Below are 16,976 nucleotides of genomic sequence, written 5' to 3' on the forward strand. Positions count from 1 at the left end.
GGCTCGTGGTTGGAAGTTAATAAGGGTGGATACATAATTAAAATGGATCACGTAATTTCTCTTAATGTGACTTATACCAGTTTTGCCAACCTCTTCATAATGCTGTAGGAATAGACAAACTGTTTACGGAAATTTGCTTGCCCATTTTTTGTTAGTTTTAGTTAAGGAGATCTTAATTTTTTAATTTACAAACGCAATACCTAATTTAATTATGTGTTTAACATATGTTTCACACTATTTATTGCCATTGTGCTAAAAACAATCGTAACATAACACCTGCCACTCGCAAACCAACTGAGACAATACGCTGGAAAAAACACTGCACCTTCACTTCAAACCTCACTTCAGCAGGCGAGCACAAACCCGTTACAGTTTTTAATTTATAGCAGTGCACACGTAATATTTTTTCACTCTATGGTTGACTTTTACTAGGACATAAATTGATACATTTATAAAAAGTTAATACCACAAGAAAACAGAATTATGCTCCAAATTTTCAGGGGAGTATAGCCCTAGTTTTATATCATCAACCCTCTCTGGTACATCATACAAAACACTATCCACGTGATGATTAATTCATATTAGAAAACACTAAATACCTAAACAGGTAATAATAATACTAATAAAATATGTAAACATGACCTTATAAATGAATTTTAAACCACTCTGCAGAATAATAAGCAGAAATAATGTGAAAAAGTTCAGAATTACTTAGTTCGAGCAATTGAAGATTTTGTTAAAACGTTGGTATTAAAAAAGCCGCGGAAAGCTGCACTTTGACGTGAATTCGTTCTAGGAACAAGAAAATGTATTTGCCATAGAAGTGCAGAACAGTCCATTGAAAAGAAGAACTATAAATTTTATAACCAGATCTGTTCGGCGTTCCTAAAGCGACGAGAAATTAAACCTCAATAACAATAAAATTTTATCTTAACGTCTACAAGGCTACTCATCAACTACAAAAAAGGCAGAAATACCCGTCTTCTGAAATTCATGAACTTTTCCAAATATTTTTGGTTTATTACTTTTAGGAGTTAAAGTGAACTGTTAGCTCCTGTGCCTCTTTTACTATATGTATATAAACACTAAAGACCGAAGCGGGAGACCGACATTTCCGTATTGTATAAGCCCTAAAACGTGGAGAAAATATAAAATTAACCATTCGTTAAACAGACCCTATACATTTGGGAAGTAAGAACTATATTTGCCTCATTCCGTGTGGGCAACGACCGTGATTTATTTACATTAGTTGCATTTGAAAGTCATTCTGTTTGGTTTGGTGTAGACGGAAAGCTGTTGGTCATATTAAGGTTTTGTAATCCATGTGGAAATGCCTCCCTCAAGACATTGTGATCACCTCCTTTTGGGGGAGGGTTTTGTTTCTTCGATTCTTACAACATAATGTAGATTATTTACTGATTATAGCGTTACTAGAGAATGCCCGCTTTATAAACTACGGAAAAATACAAAGGCGTTTAAAATTATGTATGTTTTTCACTTAACTCATTTAATAGCGATAATGCCAAAACATTATTAGTACTAATCCTAGCCACATAAAAGCAATCACTTAATCGCTAACTTTTAATATGGATGGTATCGAAGTTATATGTCTCGGATCACCAGTACCACCTCTAAATATCGTTAACATTATCTAATCAAACTGATAACAGTATACATCACTTATTTTTAAATATAATAAAATACGTTATGAGTTATAGTTGTCAAGTATTACATGGTTCAGGACATTGCAAAAATGCCTCCTACGTGTAAACACTGTGGCAGTTTGTTAGACAATGGTGAAAATACTATAATTAATCCAAAAAGTGAGACTCGGGATGGTAGTTGGTGGTGTTTTGGTGGTATATGTGCGAAAGATAATGCGGCCGAAGTACAGGAAACCATAAACGGTGATGCCTCTGGACGATATGTACGAAGAAAAACTATACACTTTGAAACTGATGTTGTAAATACTATTAGAAGGAAAAGTATGAAGACGCATGGCTCTATTCTCAAAACAATGGTACGTTTTATCCGTTATCCAGAATATAAGAACTTCACATATTTTGCATACCAGGGCAAACTTTACAAAAAATGTATTTTATTTTTGAAATAAATTTATGAGCTTCATTAGTATTGGTAAAAATATATAGAGTCGGTTATCTTCGTTATTTGAAAAAGGTTTTTTTGCTTACATATTATGGTTAATCTTCCAGTTTCACCGCAAATAGATCCAAGTTAATTTTTTTAACTAAATGTAATATGTGTTTTCATGTTTGGATTCATAGAAATTTAATAAAAAATTAAAATAATAACTAATGCAAACTCAAGATATCTTTGAACGCAGTGATAATTTTAATGAAGAGTAAGTACAAGTATTCAGAATGTTCTTCAAGTTGACAGTAATCCAACTGATCGTTAAAATGCCAAAGAGCATTTTCTACAACTCGTAAGGGATTTAGCGTATCTCTTCAATTCTTCCAGGTTGGTTGGTCCATTTTTATAAACCTTACGTTTCAAATGGCTGCACAAAAAGGTCGAGCGGCGATAAATCGGGAAAACGAGAAAACAGCGGCAATAGCAATTTCATTACTTAATAAAAAAGCAGATAATTTAAATTTCCATCTATGAAAAGTGGTTCAATTATTTGATAAATCAACAATGGGGGTCCATACATTAATTTTTAGGGATTCTGATATGAACTTGTTATATCCAGTGCGGTTGACTCTGGACCCGATAAGACAATAATTGTTGTCATTGCAAAAAAATGTGGCTTCATCCGAAAATACTATGTTGTCAAAAAAGTCAGGATTGATTATGACAGTTTCATAAAAGTATCTACAAGTAATTTGATAAACGGAATTTTGTAGGGTTTCAATTTTTCCAATTGAAAAATGTTACGAACACCTGAACACACTTGAGGATTTTCCTTCATGACTAACCGTTAACAATACCCTGGAGTTTTTTTGTTACTAGATGATTTAAGGCAAATTTTTAATGTCATGAATTGCTTCATATTGCTGAGGAAAAATTTACTAATATCGTGTTTTGGATAAACATTATTGAACAAAATATGAACTTCTTCATATGACTGCTGCCTGCAACCATACCCACGCATAGTCCGAGTCTCAGTTTGTTCTAATACGTTCAATGTAGACGTTATTTAAATTAATTAAGTTTTAATAAATAACTAATGTTAACATCCGACACTAACGAACTGTGAAATAAGCTGATATATTTTCATCAGGTGATGACCACATCATTCGAACTTGTTTTAATTTTGCATTATAGTGTTTTCATTAAAATTATATAACTTTAAAATCCGTGATTTTTTTTGTAGTTTTTTATTCTGTATCCAAACGTGAAAAAAATATATAAAAAGTGTTTCATTAAAAAAAAAGTAAAAAAAAAAACTGGAAATGTAAATTCTTTCCCTAAAACCACACACGCTTGTAAATTAAAAACGAATCGCTGTACATTGTTTTTTTTTTGTAGTAGGGGAAATGGGACAAGATGGAGTGTATAACTTTTATTGTAAATTAAAATGAAAGTTTTCGAAAGCAAACATGTAATCAACCACCTGCAATCACTAATTTTCTGACTTACAGTGGTTAACATTATTGATTTGAAAGCGACGTTCAATCAGCTTTAGCCCTCCAATGTGCCTTCATATCCTCATGTCATGTTAGAGTGTAACGACCCCTCGATGAGCAAACGTATTCGAAGTTGACATAACATTATCAACAAACCCATGATATCATTCATAAGTCATTAAAAACAACCCATTGTAAATCAGAAAGTAAAGATATTAATACATAACCCGTGGTGAAACAAAAGTCACCAGCTTGCATATGTTTTATACATTGTCAAAAATACTTGCGAAACAATTTTCTAGTAACCAAGTGTAATAAATCAACTGGACAGTGACACAAATTAAATTTAAATTGTGTCTTGGCATTTTTGAGTGTCGTACAAGACTTTTTTTGTATATTTTTTCTAGTTTCTCTAGATCTATAAACTAAGAGATTGTAGTTTTCCCTATAGTTATTTACCATAAAGTCGAAGATGGTTTTTGAAAAAAACCATAAATTACCATAAATTCATTACAAAAAAACCGTTTCATCGTTGTAAAGTAAATTTTAAACAAAAAGTAAAATGAGAAAACTGTTGTCTTGAAGGTTCGCAAACATTTAAATACAAGATATTATACAAAATGTGTACGATGCGGTAATTTTTAAAAATATAAAGATTTATACAGTTCGTAATCTTTTTACTTCTGGAGTGCAAGTAAGTTAGGTAAATATTGTAATAGTTGGATATACGCTAATCAAAATTGATTGCTTAATTCACACCAACAATTTGATGATGTCATCTCAAAATGTTTCTAGGTAAATCCAATCTAATTTTTATAAAATAGTATGCTTCTATTGTATATTTGGAGTAACATATTCCTCTACATAAAGTTTGATAAAGTTCATTTGTAGTTTTATTTTAGCGTAATAAAAAATAAAAGAATAAAATATTCACACAATCAAATTTTATTTTGGATCTAAGAGACTGGACTGATTTAATTGAGATTAATTCAGGAAGATCTGTCTAATTAACTTTTCTTTCATTGATATAATTATAACTCTACTTATTGTAGAAATTACACTGTGGAAAATACTTGTAGAATATAATTAATACTAATCACGTATTAGAACAATTTTGGGACACTTCTTTTGCATATTCTTTTGCTTCTTCATGCATTTTGACATTGTCGGAACACTTTTGTGAAAAATATTTTTTTTAAGTTAAATATTTAACTTACAATACCATATGTGAAATATTGACCAAACTATAATTGGACCAACTAATGGTTCACAATGGAGTGTGCGAAGGTTGAAGTTGACTGTCCTTAAATATAGTGGTATAGTATTTTTCTTATGACAATAGTCATTTTGAAACGCTTAAGTGTCACAATGACATAAATGTGACTTACGTGTTGTTTATATTTTTTGTGTGATCCCAAAATATTCTGTTGAGATGCCTCCGGTCTATAAATGTGTTCAAAAGGAAGGAGTTTACTGAGGTGTTGCGTGGGAATTAAGAACAATTCATCAACAACTACAAATATAGTGAGCACAAAGACAGAGCAACCAGAAACTACTGCTGAATCTCCGATTGAGACTCGGCCTTCTATTCGAGACTCCAGTGCAGACCGTGACCAAGTGATTATGACGGATGTTAAAATGAAAGTGCAGATCAATGAAACCAGAGAAGCTAGCACTTCTATAGACAAACACCTTATCAAACCTAAACGTACTCTAAAACGTTTTAAATCTGGATTGGGATACTCGAGCTCTCAGATTGAGACGCAACCTGTGAGAGACACTACACACAAATCCGAAGATAACGACACTCCAGTGTTTTCCAAAGTTCCAGAAGACGAAACTTTAATTAATGTTATTAAGCAAGCACCAAAAAAATCGCAAACTTCTGATGACACGCCTTCGGTAACTGGGCTTACTTTTACAAAAGAAAGAGAATCTAAAGTGAAACTAGGTCCTACCCTCACATCAACGTTCAAGTCCGATGAAGACTCAAAACCGCAAATTTCACATTATAAGAAAAAGGTTTTAGTATTTACTTAAATTTTCACAACTTACTGATACTCGTATGAGTGGCAATTAATAAAATGTTTATTTTATATTTTTTCATTGAGTTTTATAAAGTCATAAATATAAACTTAATAGCACTTATTAGATTGATAAACCGTGATAATAAAATGCGCAATGTTGTAATGAAAGCAAAGGTGTATCTCACTTCCAACAATTTTTGCCATGTACAAAAATTTACCCTAATATTAACATCGATGTTTTATTATCATGTTAAAACCACCATAATTAAACTAAAATGAACTGTTATATATACAAATGATTTAAAGCATTTCAGCCATTTCTCGAAAATACATTAGTTGTTTCTGTTGCAGAGAGGTCCCCAAGAAGTGAAGTACGGTTTTTTACTACCACCATCGCGAAGTCCACCCAAGGTAAAAAATATGATAAGCAGAATTTAGAGAAATTACAGTTTAAATCTATCTTAAGTATTTTGAATTTTTTTCTTTATGAACAAACAAGTTGACATGTAAAAACAAACAATTATTTCTAATCAGTAACGAAAATGTCTACATTTAATAACTATTTAATGCTTGCTATTTGTTCTATAAATCGGATTTTACCTTTCATCCACACAATTGTGAATCATTTTGCTAAACACAATTTTTCTTTTCAGGTGTTACTAGTTTTCTCTCAGTCAGATACGGTCTCGGATACTCAAACAAGGGCAGCTGAAAAAGTGGGATTTGAAGTTACTCACGTAACTAATGAAGATGCCGCTTTAGAACAATTTCAGCAGAAAGCACACGATCTTGTTATAGTGGATACTCGAACACCGAAAGCAATCGACTACACTACATTATGCCGGTATGTGATTTAATAATTATAAATTGATTCGTAGCAAGTAAGCGGAAAATCAAAATTTATTCGTCTTTTATCAAGTCCAAAAACTATAATATTAATAGTAACTAGTTAATAGTTTAATTGATGAAAAATAATTTTAAAATTTTAGTCGTAGATCACAATGGTCGTATTGTTTTAGCAATATACGATACGAGATTTTTTCATCAGCGAAAAAGTAATGATACGAACCGCTTCATAAATGTCAAATAAGTCGAATTCCAGTGGGATATAAGAGATAGAGTGGTAACTTCGTTCCATATAACAAACTTGGCTTTTATAACTTTCTTACAAAGGTACAGTGATGAAAATTCGATGCGAAGAGGAAGGTTACAATTCCTACAACTACGTAGTTATTAATGTGTAGAAACGAGGGATGCAAATATTTCATCTGATTTTCAACTTAGTTAAGATTTAGGAGCTTTCGAGAAGTTTTAATTAACAAGTTTTGCAGAAGTTACAATATGATACGTAGACATTTTTCGGGGGGTATTTTGGTAGACATTTAGCAAATGTTTCTACTTTGAGATTCAATAGAATATTATCGTTTATTTTTTTGACTTTTGCTCCCATCAAAAGCACAGATGCTAAATGAAAAAGAATGCATTACAAGGAAAAAGCCATTTTTGTAGAGTATGAATTACGAAGGAGCAAAAAATTATATGTAAATATAAATAAAATAAGGGCACCATGTATCCATCGTATTGTAACTGTAGCGTGAAGTTTCTCGGAGAGTTTTGTTTTTTCGTGATACTTGCATAAAAATAATTATCAGTGACTGCTTTATGATTATTTCCCAATAAGTGATAATCGTCAGAGGATTTTATGATTACCAGAAATTATAGATAAGATAATAGTAAATATGGCAATTTTTTAATTACTTGTTGCACAAAACCTTCTAAGAATGAAATGCAGTTATTCGTGTTCAAAGATATTGCTTCAAATTATTGTAAAAACCTGTTTTTTTCAAGAGTAGTTTTTTTTCAGAAATTTTTGACAAAATATTTATGATCTCCATTGAAACTAAAAACATGACGGAAATTTAGAAATATTACCTTTTGGCACAATTTTACGTTAGTATTATTCATTTTCTTAAAATTGTACAAAATAAGAACACAAGTAAAAACATATTTCAGGATGTTGTGATTACCTACTAAGATAAATTTATGTTCCTATTGTTTGTAAAAATATTCTTAAAACGTACCTGCATCATTTCATTTTCCAAGAAAATTTTTAACCGGATGTATTTGACAAAATAGTTACTCATCTCTGAAAACATATTTTTTATTGGACGATTGACAAAAACATTTTTTTTATGTTTTATATACCTATACATGTATATTCTCCTCGTATCTAGAAACAGTTACTTGTATTTCAATGTTCTTATTTTGTGGAATTTATAAATTTTGTTAGAACGTGTAAGGGCTAGTTTAATATCTTATTTTGTTACTCGGACCCGGCTATTTTACAGTGTAATAATTTTCTACCTACTAAAGCAGCATTATTAACATATAACATGTCTGTAAACAACCCTCTGACAATGGTAAGATAGATCAAAAGATAATTGCAAAGGCTTTTCAAGCTTGTCTTTTGGATCAGTTAATGAAGAGTACAAATGCTCAAAGCAGATCAAAAGCAAATTCGTCGTCTTTCTCATCGTGCGACAAAACAAGTTGTCAGTTGAATTCCACATCTTTAACGGTTACGGTCGGAACACCGGAGTGTCATCCCTATAGAATGTAATCTCCTCACATGTCATTAGAGTATTGAATTCCTGTCGGAAACGTTCGAGCTTACATACGCAACGTCTTAAGAATAAACGTTTAGTCTGAATGTTACAGTTGGGTTGGTTCGTCGATAATAATAAGCACAATAACAGTTCAGTGGTTTGCACTGACATAAAAACTTGTCACTTGTAGACGATGCTAATATAAAATGTTATGTCTTAAACTAAATGATTTATTTAAGTTACATTAAACCATCGTTGCATTATCATAAAATTTTATTTCCTGTAAAACCAAAAATTTATAACATTATCTGGAAATATTTTTGATATCATATTTGTCAACTGGCAAAGACTGTGTAACTGCTTTACGTCAGAATTAATTTAATATTATTAACAAAAATTGAAATTTTAAAACAAACAGTATGTGGACAGTCTACCGTAGTCACTTGTGTAAAGCGTTTAAACGACTCTTGTATTAAATGAAATATAAGAACTGTTTACTTCCAATACAGTGGATACTAAAGGAGTAACAATCAACATTTGCACGAGCACAATGAGAGAGTTAAAGCGAGAAAATTTAAAATTGATGATGAATTAAATATTTACCATTTTTCATTTCACTGAAATTTTCTAGACAATGATATTGTGTTTCGAGATAAAAAATGCAGTCCTAAGGATTGCTATCAACATTATCAAATCATTTCTGTCTCCGGAAAAAATATAACTAAGGCTTTAGTTTACGTCCCATTTATTCCACAACCCACAATTTTATCCAAATACGTTGTGCCCCATAGTTTACATTGTTTACACAATTTGATATTAAGTAGAATATTACATTTCATAAATAAAACACATGAAAATATTATACAACAGTGACGTCCTATACGAAATTAGTTACGGCTAAGTCATGGAAAAACACATTATGTGGTGAAACAATACCAGATAAAATTGTAAATTGATTTTATTTATTTATTTCTTTAAGTAAAATTATTACAAATGACAGAAAATTAAATACACAATCAGATGTCAAATTATAATCCAAGGTCGAATATTGTAACTAACAAAGTTTTTCCCAGTACGTAAATTACAACATAAAGAGGTCCTAACCCCCATGCCAAACTAACTACACAGCTTTTTAACTAGCAGAAATTGCTGCGGTTACGAGAAATCAAAGAAATAAAAACATGTCATGTAATTCAAATCAGATGATTAATCAATCAAATCAATCAAAAACTGACCAGCTGACTTCGCTGTTATGCGAAGGACTCAACTTCACTATAGTTGATTTCGACTTACAGCATATTATGCAGTGTTTTGGGAGCGTGCTTGATTATGATCTTAATTAACAGCTGGTTGGACTAACTGTTCCAGCCGTAGGAGTGTGATAATGATGTAATTAGTGTGAGCATGTTGAAAAGTGCCATATGATCGAAAAAAGGTCCTCTAGTAGGCCATGAAATTAATTTTTAAAATAATGCCAACGCATTGCTTGTTCAGTTTGACAGTTACGGTCAAGTAACTGTCAAATAAAGTGTCAAATTGCTGCAATACCAACATTATTACTTTAAAAATAAATTTCATGACCTACTAGTGGACTTTGTGTACTTCCCACTTTATCGTCCAGTCATGCTTATCCCTGGTTCAAACTTATTCTTTTTTAGTGCGTATATCTGGATAACATTTGTACAAAACTCAGCAGCTCACATGTTTTAGAATTATGTTCTCCTAGAGCTAATTGAAAGTCTGTATATTAGTAGTTTTTAATGTTAAATACAAAAAATCTTAATGTGAAATTTACTGCCCATTGTTATGTTTATCTTTACCACTTTATTGTGATTAAAGTTAATAACGTATTGTAATATAAAACTTTTTCTTAATAAATCTTGATGAAAATCTAAGAAGTAAACAAAACGGACTCTTTTATGTCCAACTTAAGTATAGAATATTCGCCAAGAGGCTTAAAGTATTAACATATTGTCAGCTAAACAAAGACTTGTTCGACCAACTTCCAATTTTAATGAAAAAAATGATTGGTAATTTTGCTCTAACGCATTGCTTTAGTAGTAGTATACATGCAAGTAACTTCAAATAAAAAAAGCCTCTTATTTTTCCTTACTTTAACGTTCTATATATCTGCACTTTGTAGTACTGTCAAATTCTAAAGTCGTAACTCACACTGATTTGTCATACACGAAACATTTTCTACCTAGAAAATAATAATTACCTCTGTTATAAAAACTGATTGAAACATGGTTGCCTTGATATTGGACTACGATATGAAGATCAATAAACATATAAAATGTGACTCATAAAGTCATTTAATTTGTACAATCACATTTTTAAAGATGATTCCATTAAATAGTTATTTCTAAAAATATTAAAAGTAGGTATTTATAATTTATGAATTTTTTTAATCATAAGCTCATAAGCTGCTTTCTTTATATGAAAGTTTTGAAATACGTATACACATATCGAGTGTTCAGTTGAAAAAGTCATCGAGTTGGCCTTGATTTTTCGTAAACAGTGTGAAGTATGTCTACAATTAACCTAAAATTTGATCGATGACAGTTGACAATGCAGAAATATCAGTTATACACAACAGTATGGATTAATAAAACACGTGTGTTTTTCGCTACGTTCTATCAAAATGGCAACGTCAACTTAATGACTTTTTCATTTGAACGCCAGTTACGAATGTTAAGAAAATCTAATACGACCCGAAAATTAGGTCAAGAGTGATGTGTGTCGTTAAATTATATCTAGCAGGTGTACCTATATAATCCGTACACAGGAACAAGTTTGAATAGTCTTTAATTAGGTTCCGCCAGCAATAAAGCTAAGAGAAATTTTCGAACATCGTTATAAAAAAAAAATAAATAACAAAGTAAACGCTGGGTAGCCATTATTTACACCATACTTAGTCAAATTTACACAACGATTAATTAAATATGAAAATGAAATCTTGTAACGAATTAATAATGAATTTAGTGTAGCTGTATCTAATCTATGCCTGAATTCAGAGTGACAGTATATACTTGTTTAGAGAAAAATAGTAGTACTTGTTTCTATCTTAAATTTAACTAATTTAATCTCTCTTAAATTTAGATCAAACAAAAATTAACAATTACATAAAAAAGTTGACTTTTCGTGACGCACTTAACAAAGATTCTTTAGTTTTCATTTTGATCTGAATATGATTTAAAGTACCTTATGTATTAGAGTTTGATGTTATTTTCTTAAATCCCACAATCACTACTAATAAATAATACATTGTCACTGTGGAGGAGGCTTTTGCTGAATCGAATCGCATGTAGTAATTTCATAATTTTACATATAAATCTATTTATTCCCACCAAAATATTAATGACGTCATCCACGAAATTATTAAATAAATCATTCTTGAAAAATGCATTGACTATCTTTTAGAGATAATCAATGCGCCGCGGCATCTTTTTATGCTTGTAAAAACATATTTCTCATCCCAAAATAACTTAATCAAACATCAAATTGGCTGTTTATTTATAATTTCTGAATTACCTAATTTTTCTTCACCCCAATTAAATTTCCTTGAAAAAGTAAAATACGTTCTCAAGAAGTACAAGATGGGTAATATAAACCGCACTTTACTGCCATGAACTAAATGTAAACTCCAACTCCCGCTTAATTAACAGCCTATAATCAACTTAATGATCGATCTGTTAACATCATTTACGTAGGGAGCATAATTCTGACATCTCAAACAAACATCTTTCGATGCTATTTACCACTGCCAAGGCAGTCATTTCAATTGTGTTCTTGTTGGTTTGCGGAACGTGCAACACTCCTAATCTACATTAATTATTTTAACAAATGTAGAATGTCGCTTTCCTACGTTATTCAGCCGTAGCGTATTTCTAATTTTGGAAAACTACGTTGTCGAATAAAATACGTAAATTAATACCAACAAATTATGCAAATTATACACTAAATTCATTAAACGTGGTTAATTTGATAAGAAGCTACATACTCGTACGACGCAAGGACTAATTGGATCAGTACGCGCCCTAAATTCTAACCGTACATCATGTTTTAAACTTTGTTTTACTATTTAGTTTCACAAATAAAATTTTATTCAGTTAATCAATTAACCAATGCACTAATGCAGCTTGCAGCGACAAAAGATATCAGCATTTTTTTTATATATGCTCAATTCAGTTATTATCCATTTATTATTTCTGGTATATAATAATTTCATTCTCTTCTTTTGAATGAAAATTCGGAATTCAAAAGTTTTCTTAACCAAGCTTTCGTTCAAAAGCTTGTATATTGTTTAATTGTTGTGTATAACACGTAGGGAAATCCTCCGCATTTCCTTTTATTTTTTTTTTTTTTTTTAAGAAAATATTGAAATGTATTTAGAATTTGGCTTCATTTTTGATCAAATCACAACGTATAATTAATCTGATAAATAATAAATAAGAGGCAATGTTTTATCGTTAATCATATTTTCGCCGGCATTCACTGCAGAAAGGCCGGGTGTCCAACAACGTTCACTTGTTGCTGTATCGATTGTTTTCGGAGCACGATTCTCCCTTATCCGGCGAAATTACCAGCCGGATCTTCATCGAAAACGTCGTTCTCTTCTTCATCGTATAAATATTTCACGCTTTATTATATATGCAGCAAGCTTAATGGCTCAAGCGTCAGTATTGAAATTGACCTTTTTATTTGGTGTAATTGTACATGTCAGAACGAACAATGGAAAGAGAACAAAAAACTCCTGGGCATTATTAAAATATAATTTTCAAGTAAGGAAGTTGATGAGAAATGTATATTTGTTACATCCAAAATTGATTTTTTGTTTAAAAATTTACAGGGTGTAAATTGCATGCGTCTGTATTAACTCTTTCATTGCAAATTATGTTATTAATAAAAACTAATGTTTTCAATTTTAGCGCGTAAGAATAAATTAATGTTCAAACACGTGGAAAATCAAATTTACATCACTGCTTGCAAAAAATATTCATAAGGTTATTATGTGTGTTTTGTTTATTAAGTTTTTCATTGTTTAAAATACTGAATCGTTAAAACAACAGTAATTATGTAGGTACATAAAAACACAACATGCGGTCCTTTTTATTTATTGTAAATATTTGAAATGGCATGTTGCAGTTTTTGACGAGATTAATCTGTATCCATTTTTTAAGGTATCTTGTGTGACCAGTTCTAAAAAATAAAAAAAATATGAGAAAATTTCTGGGCGAACTGTATAGAAATGAAAAAAAAAATTAGAATTTGTATGTTCAGTCGATTAGTCTTCGGATCCCTTTTTTTAAAACTTAAAAGTTAGTAATTTACAAAATACAAAATTGAGTACTTAGCGGCAGATATTTCTAGCACATCGTTTGTCAAGGTTTAGTTATCGATTGAATAAAAGTTATTACAATGTTCTAGATACAAAATGGTTTGCAACTTGAAGCCTTCTGATTACAACGTATTTGGAGTATGTTGCATGTTATGGTATTTAAAATGACATATGTATATTTAAAAATTTGGTGGAGGTGCCGGTTTAGCTTTCACAACCTAAAACGAAAAGTATTGCTGACCTCGTAAAAATATACCTATGTATTTTCACTATTTTCCATATTAAACCCGGTAAATAATTGTAAATTAGTAGAACAAGTGCACAGTTTACTTATCAATATTTTGAGATGACATGACGGTATTGATGCTTTCAAAGATATTATCAACATAAAAATCTGATCAATGATTTACCAGATTCAGGTTAGATAACCTTAAAGTGAATTGCATTTATTTTTTTCCGTGCCTTTCTTACTTCTAATTTCTTCTAGTAAATACACTTCAGTTTTTTGTACTCAGTAAGGTCTGTAGTTAATTTAACATTTTTTCAACTTTTCCACTTAGATTCTGCTCAGAAAGGGATTTATTGCTACATATAATGTATATTCAATATTTTTTATTAATGCTTCTCTTTTAGTACCTATAAAGTTAAGTAACGCGGAAAACAAATTACTGCTTTTGATGATAACTAGTTAAGTTAGTCCTGAACTAATATGTGAGTGGAAAAATCCTAAAAACTAAATTTACAGATCGACGAGCATTATTGAAAATATCTTTAACTTAAATCAGTCAATTATAAGCAATTTAAAATTTTAAAGTAGGTATCTAGTTGTAATAATAATAATTCTTGTGTAAAATCAAAAACATGGTAACATCAAATCAAATATATTAAATTAGAATTTCTTTATATTGACAGATATAAGTAATTGCTTTTGATATGTTATGTGTCTTTTCTTTACAGATCAATCAGAAATACGAGAGGAAATCAACATGCGGCGTTAGTAGCTGTTGTACGAAAAAGGTAAGTGATATCGGAACCGGCTCTGTCTTTTATAAAGTTATCTTATAATTTTAGCACGTTCGAAAAAGATGATGTAGCAATTATGGCTTTGCTCGATTCGGGATTTAATAGGGTAAACATTACCCATATAATATAGTTTTAATGTACTGTTACAATTACAAATCCAAGAAATTAACTCATTAGCTTAGCTAGGTAAATAAAAAGTAGTAATTTAAAAATTTTCGTCTCGCCGTTTGGGCATTATAGAAAAAATCTAAAAACTCGTAATTTTTTGTGTTACTACTAAATACAAAGACTAATCGTCGAAAGAACAACGTGGAAGGATTTGACTTCAAGAATGAATGATGTTTGCACCATTAATAAATTTTACTCCAAAGCCGGCTCCATTTTAATATAGTGTCCATTTGTTTTGGGACTAAGTTAATGTTAACCTCCCAAAGCAATTTAAAACCTAAGCAAAGCTAACTCTTTCTAGAACAGATAGCTCCAACTAGTTAGCTTCATTAATCTTTCATTAGGGCTTATAATTTCGCAACTTATAAAATAAACTGTTATCTTTGAAATCTATTTCTTGACGACAAAGGAGGTAACGAATATCATAATGTATATACAAACCATTTATATTACATATACATACATGACCTGATCTGATCTGACCAGAATTGGCGGGGGTTTGATGATGGAATTTTGTTCTTGCATTTCAACTATAATTTGTAAATTTCAACACTGTTTGATCTTTTTTTTTTTAATCACAATAATTAGTAGTTGCCTAACACACAGCTGTGTTGGTGTTCAATAAATAAACAAGAAAAAAGATAACATTAAAAAAACAGTTGTCACAGGGATCAATAACGAAACTAATAGTACAAAGACAAAAATATTTTTTTAATAGCTATATTGAACCGTCGGACACGGGATACGTGTTTCACTCGGTGATAATTTAACACCCCTAAATTATTAATTTATGGCATAACATAATATTTAGACTAGAGTGGGGTCAATACTTGCTACTATTTATTAGACTAGTAAGCTGTTCTGAATCAACTGAAACTTGGAAGATATTAGGTTCCTGCTGTTAAGGGTGGTAAATCGTGATATATAAAAAATAGGTTACCTCGTTTATATAACTATCAGGGTACGGACATTACGGAGTAATACATGAGCGTGCATGCTTTAAGTTGCAAACCTCAAGGCCAGGCGTTTACGTTGACCATTATTATTCTGAAAATTTGTCTTAACTAATGTGTTGGCGTTCCAAGATTTTACTTTTTATTTTCTGGACGTTAATTTCTTGGAATTGGTATATCAATTGTTGAATTGTTTTGTGTCTCTTTATCACTAATGCTACACAAAAAACTAACATAAATGCTTTAGTGTATTATAGAAAATACGAATATAATTTCTGCGGTGAATGAGATTATCCAACTGAAACACAGCGACATGCAGCCTATGGCACAACATGCAACTTGCCAGTCTGTGTACGCAGCCCTGGAAAAATGTAAAGATGTAGTTATAATTACAGACGAAAGTTACAGGTGCCAGGTAATTTTAAAATTTCATTATAAACTAATCACAACTCTACGAACTATTTCTTATTAGTACGCAAATCGAGCTTGTGAAAAATATTTAAACATACGTCCTGAAGAACTCGTAGGTAAAACACTTCAGGAGCAATTAGCGCACGACACTCTACAGATAACAACAATGGGTTCATCTCTGTTAAGAGGAAGAGAATGGAATGGGGCCCTGACTTTAAAGAAAAAATCAATGGATCCTATATTGTCATCTTGCAGAGCTGTACCAATTTCCTCTGCCGGAAGGTAAATCCTTGTCTTATCGATCAGGAGTAAATAAAACAAAGCACAATGTGTATTCAGAACACCAACCCACTTTGTTTTGGTTCTCGATACTTCACATAGTTATGATGCATTAGGACAATCAAGAGGTAGCGTCCACTCAATCAGAAGAGGGTCAACCGATGTTAGAAGCGTTAATAGTGACTATTATAGAAGGACTTCCCTAGCAAAATTGAATGCGTTGCCACTCGAAGCTCCAATAACTAAAGTAAGTTTATGACATATTTCCGAAGTTACACAACACAGACTGTACGCATCACGAAAGATAGTGTTTCCATTAGCATCAAATATTTGTTTCTAGCGCTGTTTTTGTCAGTGGTAAAGTTTTTTATGCTGCAAATAAACTAATACGAAAACAGCACAAGCGAGTCGGACATTTCCGGTTTTATTTAATCAGTAGTCCATTGAAAACACGTATAAAACAACGTGTACGCCACAAAATTGAAAAATTAATTTTTAATTCAGCAATAACGCTGTTGTTACATCCACATACGTCTCGCGTTCCCGTTTATCATCAGTCGGATATTTTATTAGTAAAA

The 16,976-nt window shown here is 31.1% G+C and overlaps 1 protein-coding gene across 15 annotated transcripts in view; it reads left to right on the top strand.

The window, feature by feature from the left end:
• Pde8 (Phosphodiesterase 8) overlaps positions 1-16,976 on the top strand; it is a 70,781-nt gene that overhangs the window by 50,479 nt on the left and 3,326 nt on the right. For 11 of the 15 annotated variants that reach the window (XM_064049813.1, XM_064049814.1, XM_064049816.1 and 8 more), the window contains 7 exons: positions 5,969-6,028; positions 6,271-6,461; positions 14,522-14,581; positions 14,636-14,693; positions 15,956-16,123; positions 16,181-16,401; positions 16,459-16,645. In XM_064049813.1, the coding sequence (XP_063905883.1) occupies positions 5,969-6,028; positions 6,271-6,461; positions 14,522-14,581; positions 14,636-14,693; positions 15,956-16,123; positions 16,181-16,401; positions 16,459-16,645 (945 nt within the window). Of the gene's footprint in view, positions 1-1,697; positions 2,021-4,960; positions 5,613-5,968; positions 6,029-6,270; positions 6,462-14,521; positions 14,582-14,635; positions 14,694-15,955; positions 16,124-16,180; positions 16,402-16,458; positions 16,646-16,976 lie in introns of those variants that run through there. The other 4 variants (XM_064049825.1, XM_064049826.1, XM_064049812.1 and 1 more) reach the window with 3 other exon arrangements.

The sequence above is a fragment of the Zophobas morio genome, unplaced genomic scaffold (assembly GCF_036711695.1).
Source record: "Zophobas morio isolate AGI-343-1 ecotype UQ-CSIRO unplaced genomic scaffold, CSIRO_AGI_Zmor_V1 ptg000007l, whole genome shotgun sequence".
Classification (NCBI taxonomy): Eukaryota; Metazoa; Arthropoda; class Insecta; order Coleoptera; family Tenebrionidae; genus Zophobas; species Zophobas morio.